The sequence below is a fragment of the Leptinotarsa decemlineata genome, unplaced genomic scaffold (genome assembly GCF_025532065.1).
Source record: "Leptinotarsa decemlineata unplaced genomic scaffold, Ldec_3_MD MMD2_P_RNA_scaffold_6, whole genome shotgun sequence".
NCBI classification, from domain to species: Eukaryota; Metazoa; Arthropoda; class Insecta; order Coleoptera; family Chrysomelidae; genus Leptinotarsa; species Leptinotarsa decemlineata.
In genome coordinates this window covers 13,124,134-13,138,661 of record NW_027412533.1, presented here as the reverse complement: position 1 = coordinate 13,138,661, position 14,528 = coordinate 13,124,134, and the positions used below count along the sequence as shown (strand labels likewise).

Sequence of the window (14,528 nt, the reverse complement as noted above, 5' to 3'; positions counted from 1 at the left end):
TCAATCGTCCTTCATAACATAAAATCATGCCTATAACGTGTTGTGTTGTAAATTGCGGAAACTGTGAGGATCGTGATCGGTGAACTTTTACAAAATACCTAGTGAATTTCTGCTTTTAGCAAAAGGAAAGAAGCAGAAGCATCCAATTGAATCAGAAATTAGAAACAACTAGAGCCATTGCACATGTCAGGATTCATGTGAAAAGAGTAATAGGTTGCATTCGTCAAAATATAGGATTCTATCAGATTATGTGCCAATTTCTCTGCTTGTTTGTGGTGAAGATGATATAATCTTGGATAAAATAGTGAATGTGTGTTGTGGATTGATTAATATCTGCCCACCAATAGTACCTTTGAGTTAGATTGAATTTATAATAAAAAACCTCATGAAATTGTTTTTGTAAATTGTATATACTTAGTCTAGATTTGTATTTTTGTTCCAACTGTCGTGATATGTTTTATTGTATTGTATTATTGCAAAATCATATTTCAGATCATAGAGCTGAATTATAATAAATTTTTGTTATATTCAATTGGTACGTAGGTCAGAAACAAGGTTTCGTTAGTATATAGAATATTTTTTGTCCAAACACTTTCAAAGATACATTAATTTAATAAAAAACAAAATAAGGTCATATTGTTTCGTTTATTTCCCCTGTCAGACGAGGAAGTCAGTTTCAATACACATTCATTGAACAAATGATCCACAATAGTGGTTATTTCAAAAAAGTGATTTCTCTTGAGTCAAAAATCAGTTAGCATGAAATAAAAAAACACTTGAAAGAATAGGTATATGATGAAATTCAGCATTGAATATGAACATGAAAGCCACATGCAAAAACTGTTTACTGGGCCTGCACTCTAGAATTGGTTGATATATTGAATTGGTTGATATATTCCAGGTCATACAGTACAGTAGCAACGTGAGTGCAAACTTCAGAATGGCCTGCCATGCAGGTACAATGAGCTGAAATTATTGCACCATATTTCTCGAATATAATCCAGACTTGCAGTGGGGGATTGTTCATCCTCTGTGAATGCTTGACCTAAAATTAAGATACATATTCAGAGAAAATTATGAATAAATCGAATTTGAAAAATATCTAAATACCTTGGCAGTCACAACAATGTGCTCTCCGATTGACTTTGCTTCACAATCATGTACAAATCCAGCTTCAAAATATTTGTAGCCAGTGAAAATTTTGTAGGCCTTCATCTGCTGATTTGTATAGAAACTATGAGTTAGCACCAGAAAAAACTCATATCGAAAGCAGTAACTGGTGGAAAACATTCTATAGAACTGTTCATTTCTTCTGAAGTGATCGAGCGGGCCAGTTCTGTGGTCCTCCTCGACCTATCCACAGATTTGCATATGTTTCAGTTAAATGCTGACGTGCTACTTGACTTAAATGGGCGGGAGCCCCATCATGCATAAAAGACACATCCCTTCTGACGCCCAAAGGAACTTCCTCCAGTAGTACTGGATGCACTTCTCTTAAAAATTGAACGTATGCCTCACCATTTAATCGAGGAGTTGGAAAATGAGGCCCAATTAAATCATCACCAATAACTCCGAGCCACACGTTAAGAGAAAACTGTTCTTGATGGTTAGTTTCGACAATAGCGTGAGGGTTTTCATCAGCCCATATGTGGTAATTATGAAAATTAACAATCTTGTCCCGAGAAAAACTACATTCGTCTGTGAATTCTGTCGTCTTCAAAAAGTCACAATTTCTTCTAATCATTTCCAGCATCCAATTGTAAAATTCAAGACGGTTCGGAAAGTCTCGCGGTAACAGTGCCTGTACTCGTTGTAGATGATAAGGGTTTAAGAGTTGTTTCTTTAAAATTCGAAATACCGTCATATGATCAACATTTAGCTGGAAAGCAAATTGAGTACTGCTTCCTCAAGGTGTGGTGTTCGTACTTCTCGATGGCGACCACAATCCTGCGTTCTTTTGTCGAATGAACCATATTCTCGTAATCGTTGATGAAGTCGAGCAAATATTCTATGTGAAGGATGCTGCCGTTGAGGATACATTTCAGCATATTTTCTAGAAGCTTCTAACCCATTCCCCTGCGACAGACCGTAAACGTAATGCATATCAGCCATTTTATTATTTGTGTATGCCATTCACGTTGAACGCCACCGTGGGAGCCGAAAATTGAGTATATCAGGCCAATTTTTTTTTTGTGGTAGTGTCTCAAAAATATATTCTTCTTTCATATAATTTCAAGTTAGAAATGAAGAAAACAGATTTTGACATTTTATGACGTAGTCATTAGTATGTATCCACATTGGATACCCACGGCCACAATATTCATTTTTGAAAACTGCTGCCGCATGTATCCAATCTGGATACATGAGCCGGCAACAACGTCGAAAAAGATTAGAACAGGTGTTTACAAGTTTGGAACAAATCACTTGCAATGCCTTTTCATCAGACGAAGTTCATGCAGTGTCTTGACTTTGGATACTGAACTTCCGTACTCTTTGATAAGTTATTAGTGTTCTTTACATTATTTATACGGCATATTTCGAAAACAATGTCCTACGAACAGGAACAATTACATTTACAAAAACTCATGCAAGAGTTGTTGTCTGACGAAGAGAATTCGCTATTTGGAGATGTTTACTTATCAGACGAATATTAAATAGATAGTGATGACTGTAGTGATAGTGATAGTAGCTCGACTTCTACAAGTTTCAGAAAAAGTAAGCGCATAAAACTAAAAGCAACCAGATCATCTGACCTAGGTGAGTTTATGATTCCTTCAAAATGATATAAACCTAATGTTATTCGAAATCTAAAACAAATTACTAAATGACCTACCGTCAATAAAATTGTAAATTGCATATAATATTAGATTTAGGTATTATAAAATAACTGGAAAAATGTTGTATGCAATTTGCAAGTTTTTGTGTTAGACTGACTAGAAAACATTTACAAAATGTTATATCGAAACTCTAGGTACTTGATTATGATATTGATCTCTTGAAATGACATGACAATTTTTTTACAGATATTTTCTAGCCAAGTACGAGTTCAACACTAATTTCAACAAAGAATGCCAGTACGTTGGCCAAGAAACCTAGTACCACGATTCATGTCACAGAAACCATAGAAGATGTCATTGCTCAATTTCGAGTAGATGAATCGTCTTCAGAAGACGATGATTCACTTCCAACGAGTGATCCTACATGGGGACCAGTACAAGGTAATCACCTAAAAGATTTTCCGTTCACGGAGCCGAATCCTGGCATAAAATCAGAAATATATGAGCGGTTCTACGATAAAACACCATATAATTTTTACAAACTTATGGTACCCGATTACATAATAAGCCATATTGTTCTTGAAACGAATCGTTATGCGGAACAATGCAAGAGAAATAATAATCTACGAAAGTCTAGAATAAAAGCATGGGGCGATTCCAACTCAGAAGAAATAGAGAGATTTTTTGGAATAATTATGTGGATGGGGTTGTCTCAGTTACCAAGTATCGAGTCATACTGGCGGACATCATTTTTGTACTCCAGTAAAATAAAGTCCTTGATGAGCAGAAATAGATTTCAACTCTTGCTAAAAATGCTTCATTTCAACAATAATGAAGGAGTCATACAAAATCGACTTCATAAAATAAACCCGCTCATTGATAAACTCCTAGTAAGCTTTCAAGCTGTTATTATTCCTCAAAATGAGCTATGCATAGATGAAACACTTGTCCCTTTCAGAGGACGTTTGGACAATACATAAAAAACAAACGCCACAAATTTGGCATAAAACTATTCAAGTTATGTGTCGATAAAGGATATACCTATAATTTTAGCGTATATTGCGGGACTGAAAAAACTGAAGGTCAAACGGTAGCAACGAGCGTAGTACTTTCCCTTTTAACCAATTTATTAGATCAAAGGAGAACCTTGTATACTGATAATTACTATACAAGTGTTTCCCTAGCTCACACTTTGTTAGACCGAAAGACACATTTAGTGGGGACATTACGTTCAAATAGGAAGCTCAATCCCAAAGATGTCACTAAAAAGATGAATAAAAATGAAATTGTCGCAGCTGAGAGCAACACAGGCGTGGTGGTACTGAAATGGAGAGATAGAAGAGATGTTTTGGTCCTTAGTACAAAACACACTGATGAACTAGTAACAGTAAGTCAAAGGGGTGGTGAAGTACAGAAACCAAAAATAATAAGCGACTTTAACAAATGTAAAGCTTTCATCGACCTTTCAGACCGAATGAAAGCATATTCATCATCTTTGAGAAGGAGCTTGAAATGGTACCGAAAATTGGCAGTTGAGCTTCTATTGGGTACGGCTTTGGTGAATGCATATATATTACATCACGACAAAATGCCGATTACAAAATTCAAAGAATGCGTTATATCAGATTTGTTACATTTTCCAACTGAGACACTTAACAAAACGGCACCAGCTGATGAACCTTCAGCACAACATGTTTTGGAAGAAAGTCAAGGTGCTGGCAGAAAACGAGGAAGATGTGTACGATGTTATAAGAAAAAAACTGAAGAGGTTGGGAGGAAGGCTGCAGCTAATCAAACAACACAAAGTAAATTCAGATGTATAACATGTGAAAAACATTATTGCTTATCTTGTTTTTTTGAAGTACACAAATGTTTTATGACATAAAATACCCAATCTGTTTTTGTAATGTTCATTTCTCCCGTGAATATACATTTTGTTCATTATAATTTAGCGCTTATTGTTGTCGAATAAAAAACATTCCCAATTTCAAACCTACTTACTAACAAAATCGTCCCCTGAAAAAACTGTGAATAAAATTCACAGGCCAAATATGCTTTTAGGTATGCCAGGCCATAGTGCGAACGCTCCCATAAAGATCTGCGCAAGGCATGCAGCCAACACAGATACATGTGGCTGAAATTACAGAAATACTTATGTATCCGCCATGTGTTCACGCGGCCATCGAAACACTGAGTCGCGTGTATCCGTGTTGGATACATACGGCATTCAACGTGTTAATAACAAGTGAATTATTAAAGTAACAAATTGAGAACAGAACAACAACACACAATTAGTATTAATTCAAATTCGAAAATTCACCAACTGACAGCGTCATACTAATTTAATTGTCACTATCGCTAATAGCGACCTACTAGATAGATTAGTTTCGTATTTTCGCATTTATGACGATGTATCTCTGTAGTTGTCGTTTAATATTTTTTTTCTGCGAACTGGTTTATTTTGTACAAAAAACCCAAGAGAAATTTTTTGTTTAGAATGAAACAGTCTATCGGAAATACATTTTTGAAGAGTAAACAAATGATAAGACAAAAAGTTACATTGAAAATAAATTTTAGGGGTTGCGTTTTCCACTCCTCACAACCATGGGGTAGACCAAATGAATTTCTGGCTAAGTGTCTTTTTGGTAGTCAGGTTAATTTCAATATTGCAACTTTTTTAGTGCTTGTGAAAAAAATTGTTATACAAATTTCATGTACCCCCTTTAAGGGGCTGTATCTTAACAAGGGATGCTTCAATGAAATTTGTTTATATGAAATATCATATCTTTTTTTCGATAAGGAATCACCTCCTAAAATGTTTTACACTTATTTAGTTACACCCTGTATTTGGATACCTGTATCAATATAGTAACTTTCTTCACTCGAGGAAAACAACAAACCCATGGACAAGAAAAGTTTAGTTCTGTCATTTTGTCTTGTGGACAATGGTGTGAGCTATCAAGAATATATCTAAAAGTACTGGTATTTTTTCCATAGACATCAAACTCTGAAACCTGGTGACACAGTCACTGAGACATTCATGAATGACAACTCCTAATTGTTTTCAATTCCATATGTGAACTCAATGTTGTTGTTGATCTGTTGTTAAGAGTTGAAATAAATTTCTCTACCTTATATTTTTTCGTGTCAAAAATCACAAATATATCATTTCCATATCGGATTCAAGTCCGTGAAAGGTAATCTAACTCTTTTCTATCTCCAATTCAAATCTGCTCACGAACAGACAATCTATAAACGAGCACAGTGGGTTTTCCATTTCCGTGCCTTCGACAGAGTTGAAGAACTGCAAACAAATATGTTTCTTATAGATATTCAGAGATTACTTCTACACTGAGACCATTGACCGTCAGAAACAGTTTTTGGTTTAGAGGCACTTTGAAAATCAACGAGGATATATCAAACGATACAGAAATATTTTCGTCTCGCAACCTCACATCTTTGATTTTATCTACAAATTCATGTGAATTAACAAAATTGAAACCCAGTTGTGAGATTGAGAGTGTTTCAAACCATTTGGTCAGCTATTTAGCAATTTCATATGTAAGGGAACTTATGACGGAGGCAATTGGTCGCATCGACTTGCCAGATTTGTGAATTTTGGTAGACATATATTTTCGGAACTGTAAAGTTATAAACCTGTACTCTGGTTCAGAATCAGTGCGATCAGATTTTGTCACTTTTTGAGTGTGTTTTTCACTTCTGAAACCGTCTTAGGCGTGGGCAATGGGATTTTTGGTATTATAGGTACGGAGGCAATTGGTCGCATCGACTTGCCAGATTTGTGAATTTTGGTAGACATATATTTTCGGAACTGTAAAGTTATAAACCTGTATTCTGGTTCAGAATCAGTGCGATCAGATTTTGTCACTTTTTGAGTGTGTTTTTCACTTCTGAAACCGTCTTAGGCGTGGGCAATGGAATTTTTGGTATTATAGGTACCGTATAGGGATAGGTACCGTAATTAAAGCTTGTCGCTCACTTGTCGGGCACAGCACAGCACGGCGCTGTCCGTCGCTTGATGGCAAAGGGTAGTAGCATCGCTCACTTGTCCAGCTACAACCAGCATACTGAAGGTTCTTGAAAATTTACCGCGTCCAAATTTACCGCGTCAATTTTCATAGGTACAGTCTGGCACTGTGCTGTCAACTGATGGAAGAGCAAAACAGAAAGACCGAAACTTCCCAGGCACTTTTGGACAAGATGATGCTGGCCGACGACGGACGCTCTTGGCTGTGCCGTGCCGGGCTAGTGGGCGGTTGTCCATTCATTTTCATTGTTCCAATCCTATCCGTATTTTGACGGGACGTGCCGTGCTGTGCTGGATAAGTGGGCGATAAACTTAAATCAACAAATCTCTTAGAGTATGCTGACTTATCCAATATTACAATCTTTTTGGCTTTGTCTGCCTTCAGATTCAAAAAATCTTTTTCTTTCAATCATTTGATAATCTTTTTATTCTATCCGAAATCATTCATTTGTGTCTGAAAGTGAAAATGTACTCTATTAGATATAAATCGGAACCATATTTAAACTTAGCAATTAGTGAACTTCATCTTGTGAAGACGACAACTTGTTCGAGAAGAGTGTTTCAGTTCTGGTGTTTGGGAATAGTGTTTGTTTTGAACATTCAATACATTTCACATGAGTATTGTGATATATAGATGCACATACTTTCATATATAAATTATTCCCCCTGAAATTCAAAACTCACCTCCCCGAAGTTCAAATCTAAATCCGCCCTTGGCCCATTTTCTCGGTTTTTAAACGCAAAATAGTTTGTTCCTTTGTAATTCACAGGTGGTAGCTACAATAAGAGTTCCAACTATATAGAGTGTGTCTCACTTCTCATGGAAACGCCCCCGTATCTTCCGTAATATTAGAGGTAGAACGATGAAACTCTCAGGACTGATGGAAATGCTTAAAATGCACCTCCCACCTGAATGGGGTTGGCTAAAGTGATATACACTGTCCGCCACTCGCGATGGAACACCCTATTTTTACGGTAAAACATATTAGGGGGCAAAATAGGCTCAAAATTCTTTCAGATTCGTGATCAGGACTACCAACTTACTACGAATACACTTTTTTCTGAAAAAATTTCAGTCCTGAAAAATCCGAATTTGTCTCACTTCTTATGGAAACACCCTCGTATCTTCGGTTATATTCGAGGTGGAACGATGAAACTCTCAGGGCTTAAAATGCACCTGCCACCTGAATGGAGTTGGCCAAAGTGATATACACTGTCCGCCACTCGCGATGGAACATCCTATTTTTAGGTAAAACATATTACAGCGCAAAATAGTTCGCTTCCAATACCTGAACCCCTTCATTCTATCTGTAGAGTACTCTCAGGTATGAAAGATACATGTGCTGTGAAATGCTATCATCCATTTTGAGCCCATCTGAGGAAAATGTCACAGCACCACATTCTCAGATTATCGAGATAGTGTGAAGCAGTGTATGAAAAAATATCGTTGGCGGCATCTATTATAACTGAAGAACATTTTTCCTAAAACTATTTCTGGTTGTTGAACATCCAAATTCTATCCCAACCAGAAGTGAGCTCTCGATTGATGAGCAAAAACTGCAAAAAATGGAAAAAAATCTATATTCAAAGGTTCACATCTCGAAAACTGTACAATTCTGAGCTTTGGCTGTGGACACTTTCAATCAGCACATCAAGAACTACAACATATCAAAATTTCGGCAAAATTCAAGGCAAGCCATTTCTCATAAGAAATGTGCGGGGTCCTTTATCAAAATATTGAGGAAACATTTCACCATCCGAAACAAAATTAATCTTCATACTCATTGCAACACCGAAACAACTGTTAATTTTTAAAGAAAAAATCGCACTCGGTGAACAGGTAGAATTTAGATTATTTTACCTACTTGCTGAATTGTTGTCTGAAATCATTTGAAGGGATTGAATTACATCAGTTTCATTGAATCATGCAGTGCCCTGAAATCACCATGGAAAACAGTTGCTCATTGATATTTACTGTCAACCTGACAATATTGTTGAATGATCTTATTGTATTAACCTTCAGACCAGTTTTCATTGCATTTGTTGTTTCTGGTATTGTTGTTCTTTGAATCACCGTTGTTCCTGTTGTTCCTGCCGTGTTTTTGATCCTATTGTGTTTATTGTTCCTGTATTTGTGTTGGATAATGTTCCTGTGTTCCAGTTGTTTTCTGTTCGTGAGTTCCTGTTCATAGTTTATTATTTCTGAAGTTTCCATTTCAACTGATATCAGCTCATTTTGATTGACAAAGTTCAACATTGGTGAAGGGGTGAGGTCTAATTGTGAAGCGGCCGCTGAATTTAATACAAGACACCCGCTAGAGGTAGCGGTACACCCTGGAACTGTACATAAAATATATAATCTAACAAAGGACAGAAAAATTGTAAAACATCATATTGATGATGATACGATATTGGCGGCTCATCAAGCTGATCCTAGAATTAGTTTGAGAAACTTATCGCTTCAACTCAATATGAGCCGCAGTAAAATATGGAGGTGTTTGAAGAAGCATAAAGTGCCTGCGTTCAAACCCGAATGTTTACATACTTTGCACGAAGGAGATGAAATCCGCCGAATGGAGTATTGTTTATGGATGCAGGCTACCTTTACCACGAATGGTGTTGTATCTTCCCAGAACATGAGGTTTTGGGCTGAACAAAATCCAAATTGGGTGGAGAATTTTAGAGACCAAATATCTCAGAAAGTTAATGTGTGGTGTGGTATCCTGAACGAAAATATTATCGGGCCATTTTTTTCGATCAAAATTTAAACGGAAGACTATTCGTTGATTTTCTCGAAAATGCATTTTCCGATGTGTTGGAAGAACTACCTTTGGATGTGAGACACAGCATGATTTTTCAGTTAGATGGTTCACCAGTTCACAATAGTGGCATAATAAGGGTTTGGTTGAATAGGAATCTACCTATGAAATGGATAGAATCCAATGGCCCTCTCGTAGTATTGCCACCACGATCCCCAGATTCAACTCCACTGGTTTTTATTTATGGGGAAACTTGAAAAATAAAGTTTATAAGGATAGGCCAACAAATAAGGAAGATCTCCGTGCAAGAATTATACAAGCGTGTAAAGAAATCACACTTAGAGAACTGAGAAGAGTTGGAAGGAATAATAGAAGGCGCATAGAAAAATGTGTTCGATTGGAGGGAAATTTCATAGAAGGCACGAAAATATAAAATTGTCAACAGTTAAATCATTTGAAATTGATTGTTTTTCAATTGAAAATGTGATTTTGAAAGTAGTACTTCGAAAGAATTTTGAACTACATAACATTTTTTGCCACAAAATATCTTGTTTTTTTTTAAATATGAACTAACTAATATGAACTAACATTAACCATCCTAAAACCTCACTGATTACATGTTTCCGTTTCTCTTACAAAATTACCATTTTCTCTCTTATTGAGAAGGAATAACTTTCCTGACAACAAAATAAAAAATAAATTATTTATGTGAAAACAAAAGTCAAGTTTCTCTTAAACAATTTTGTTCATGTTTTGATGTCAAAACAAAAAAAAATCTACTTCAATTATTACGGAAGATACGGGGGTGTTTCCATAAGAAGTAAGACAAATTCGGATTTTTCAAGACTGAATTTTTTTTCAGGAAAAAAGTGTAATCGTAGTAAGTTGGTAGTCCAGATCACGAATCTGAAGGAATTTTGAGCCTAGTTTGCCCCCTAATATGTTTTACCGTAAAAATGGGGTGTTCCATCGCGAGTGGCGGACAGTGTATATCACTTTGGCCAGCCCCATTCTGGTGGTAGGTGCATTACGAGCATTTCCATCAGTCCTGAAAGTTTCATTGTTCAACCTCGAATATTACGGAAGATACGGGGGTGTTTCCATAAGAAGTGAGACAAATTCGGATTTGTCAGGACTGAAATTTTTTCAGGAAAAAAGTGTAATCGTAGTAAGTTGGTAGTCCTGATCACGAATCTGAAGGAATTTTGAGCCTATTTTGCCCCCTAATATGTTTTACCGTAAAAATGGGGTGTTCCATCGCGAGTGGCGGACAGTGTATATCACTTTGGCCAACCCCATTCAGGTGGAAGATGCATTTTGGCAATTCCATCAGTCCTGAGAGTTTCATCGTTCCACCTCAAATATTACGGAAGATACAGGGGTGTTTCCATGAGAAGTGAGACATACTCTACAGGGTCCTGCAACAGTGGCGCGGTGTTCCATATCTCTATATAGGAAGCAGATAGGAATCTAATTTTCTATAATATTACCTTATTGCTCGAGCTCGACAAAATAAAAATATTGGCGGTCACACAGGGTGTTCGATTTTTTCTGGGCGGATCCCAACTGTGTCTTTTTAAATGGCAACCTATATTTTTTATCGCTTTTTCGGTTTCTTCATAGAAAATAAAATAAACTTTATGTATATCTGCACTTCGAAAATATTGATGTTTTTCGAGATATCTAGCATGACAGGTTTTTTTTTTCCAATATTCGTCACTCAGAATATTTGAAATTATAAAGTGGTGCCAAGACCAGTTGAAATTTTTTTTTGATCGAATATTCTACATTGGTAACTCTCTCAAACGATATATCTGAAATCGACCTGTGATATACAGGGTATGAAAAACCGCTTGCCAAATATTGTAAATGAAAATTTGCAAAATCTTCCTTATATTAAATGGAACACCCTGTATATTATTGATCCATAAGAAGCGCCAACGAAACCTCTACAAATTTCATTAAGTATTCCCTATGGCTAAGTTCAATAGTTTTTCTTAAATGAGCATTTCTTTCGAAAAATTGTCATTTTTTCAAAGCGAAATCCATTTGACGACTGATAAGAATATACAAAAAATACCCTTTCCTTAAAATATCGCCCATTCCTAAAATTACCTGTTGCTAGATAAACAAGTTGCGAATTACACCACAAAATGGACGTTCCTGAATAGTTACAATAATTTCAAAAATCTCGGAATTTGTGCCATATTCTTTCGGTCTAAAACAACCTTTCAGCGAATGAAATATTTATTGGAAATCAAGTAGTCTGGCAAATGACAGAACAAAATATTTGGCTGCAAATGAATATTGAAATTTTTAGTCAATCGTGAAGTTGAACTGTCGGTATAATTTCATCAGAATGTTGTTATCAAAAAGTGATTTGATTGATATGATTTTCATATTAGGTGAATCAGACAGGAATTGTTTATTGTCAAGTAGAATTTATTCTCAACGGTATCCAGATAGAAGGCATCCAGATGAAAGATCTTTCCGAAAGGTCTTGGGACGATTCGTTGAAACTGGATCTATTAATTATTCCAAACATGAGCGCATCAAGCCAGCTACTAATGAAGATAATGAATTGCAAGTTCTTCTTGCTGTTGAAGAAGATCCTAGTAGGAGTCAACGACAAATTGGGGAAATAGTGGATATAAGTGAGAGATCAGTGCAACGAGTATTGAAGAAACATCGCTTGCATCCATACCACGTTCAGTTACATCAAGAACTACTGTATGCTGATTTCGAGAAAAGAGTGAGATTTTGCAATTGGGCCATGAACAAAATTCGTTGAAACGAATATTTTTTCAATAATATTTTATGGTCGGATGAATCGACATTCCATAAAAATGGATTTGTAAATCGACATAATTACCATTATTATGCGACAGAAAATCCTCACTTATTGAGACAGGTGGATTATCAACATAGGTGGTCGATAAATGTCTGGGGAGGCATCATTGGAGAATATGTAATTGGTCCATACTTTTTTGAGGGACACATGAATGGTGCAATGTATCTCAATTTCTTACGAAATGATTTACCAGGTTTGTTAGATGATATTCCTCTTGACCTCCGCAATAGAATGTGGTTACAACATGATGGTGCACCTGCTCACTATTCGGCAGAAGTGAGAGATCATCTAAATGAAGTATTTCCCAATAAATGGATAGGACGCAATGGGCCTGTACGGTGGCCCGCTAGATCACCAGATTTGACGAAACTAGATTTTTTCTTATGGGGATACATAAAAAATATGGTTTACGTTGAGCCACCAACTTCTCCCGAAAATATGCGACTTAGAATAACGAATGCTTTTCGCAGCATTACACCAGCTGTCTTGCGCAGGGTAGAACAGTCTTTCAAACATAGACTTCAGCTCTGCATTCAAGAAAATGGAAGACATGTTGAACATATTTTATAAAAGTTTCATTATCAACCTTAATTAAACTCTCCCTTTTGTAGTTTTGTAATTTGCCAGTTGACAAATTTGAATATCTAGAGCTCAAGCTCTGAATGAATATAATAACATGAAAAAAATAGTTATTTATAATGTTTTTTTCTTTTAACTTGTTTGGTTTGATATTGCACGATTTATGAGTGAAATTCTGCATCCAATGAAAAAATAATTTTCCATTTAGCAAAAAGTGATAGGTACATACATTTATTTCGTTAAAAAATATTTGTTTGGACACCTTCTAATGTACAAAATTGAAACAAGATATCTTTCGTATATTTTTATCAGTCGTCAAATGGATTTCGCTTTGAAAAAATGACCATTTTTCAAAAGAAATGCTCATTTAAGAAAAACTATTGAACTTAGCCATAGGGAATACTTAATGAAATTTGTAGAGGTTTCGTTGGCGCTTCTTATGGATCAATAATATACAGGGTGTTCCATTTAATATAAGGAAGATTTTGCAAATTTTCATTTACAATATTTGGCAAGCGGTTTTTCATACCCTGTATATCACAGGTCGATTTCAGATATATCGTTTGAGAGAGTTACCAATGTAGAATATTCGACCAAAAAAAAATTTCAACTGGACTTGGCACCACTTTATAATTTCAAATATTCTGAGTGACGAATATTGGAAAAAAAACCTGTCATGCTAGATATCTCGAAAACCATCAATATTTTCGAAGTGCAGATATACATAAAGTTTATTTTATTTTCTATGAAGAAACCGAAAAAGCGATAAAAAATATAGGTTGCCATTTAAAAAGACACGGTTGGGATCCGCCCAGAAAAAATCGAACACCCTGTGTGACCGCCAATATTTTTATTTTGTCGAGCTCGAGCAATAAGGTGATATTATAGAAAATTAGATTCCTATCTGCTTCCTATATAGAGATATGGAACACCGCGCCACTGTTGCAGGACCCTGTATATAGTTGGAACTCTTATTGTAGTTTTCTTATGAATATCTGCTTTATTCCATGATTGATTGCTTGAAATATAAAATGAATGAGAAAAAATGGACTTTTGTGTAATTCAATGTTCATATGGAAATTGTTACGTGAGGACATTTTCCTTTCTTGTAATTCAATGTTGATGTGGATATACCCAGTTGCCTCGAAAGGTCTTTTTCTCCCAATTTGCACCTGAAAGAAACTTCTGTGCCCTCTTCTATATTTTTCATTGCAAGACAACTGGATTTTAGTTTCAGACAGAACTGAAGTGTCGCTAGGTCTTGCTGGCCAATATGTAAAAATTTCAATTTGAGTTGAATTATCAAAATTTTTATTCTTCTTCTTCTTCTTCTTATGGCTCTGCCTTTTCGGCAATTTGCCAGTCCTCGGTGATTTGTTCCATCACCCTTCCCTCAGATGTTTAGGTTGTCTCACTCGAAGTGATTCCATAAACATCCTATTCTGCAATTATGACTATATATATATTTACTCAACTTATTTACAGTGAAAGACAATGTATAGACCAACTGACCA

The 14,528-nt window shown here is 35.9% G+C and overlaps 1 protein-coding gene across 1 annotated transcript; it reads right to left on the bottom strand.

Annotated features, from left to right (window-relative positions):
• Nucleotides 1-222: 222 nt before the first annotated feature.
• Nucleotides 223-10,863, bottom strand: LOC141480157 (uncharacterized). Its single transcript, XM_074170016.1, has 2 exons — nt 1,111-10,863; nt 223-1,045 (listed from the first exon to the last, which is right to left on the bottom strand). The coding sequence occupies exons 1-2, from the start codon at nt 1,288-1,290 to the stop codon at nt 845-847; spliced, it is 381 nt and encodes a 126-aa protein (XP_074026117.1). The 5' UTR covers nt 1,291-10,863; the 3' UTR covers nt 223-844.
• Nucleotides 10,864-14,528: the final 3,665 nt, after the last annotated feature.

Coding starts and splice junctions, on each gene's coding strand:
- LOC141480157 (XM_074170016.1), bottom strand. CDS start 1,290: ATGTTTTCCACCAGTTACTGCTTTCGATATGAGTTTTTTCTGGTGCTA. Junction 1,046..1,110: donor ACATTGTTGTGACTGCCAAG/GTATTTAGATAT, acceptor TCTTAATTTTAG/GTCAAGCATTCACAGAGGAT.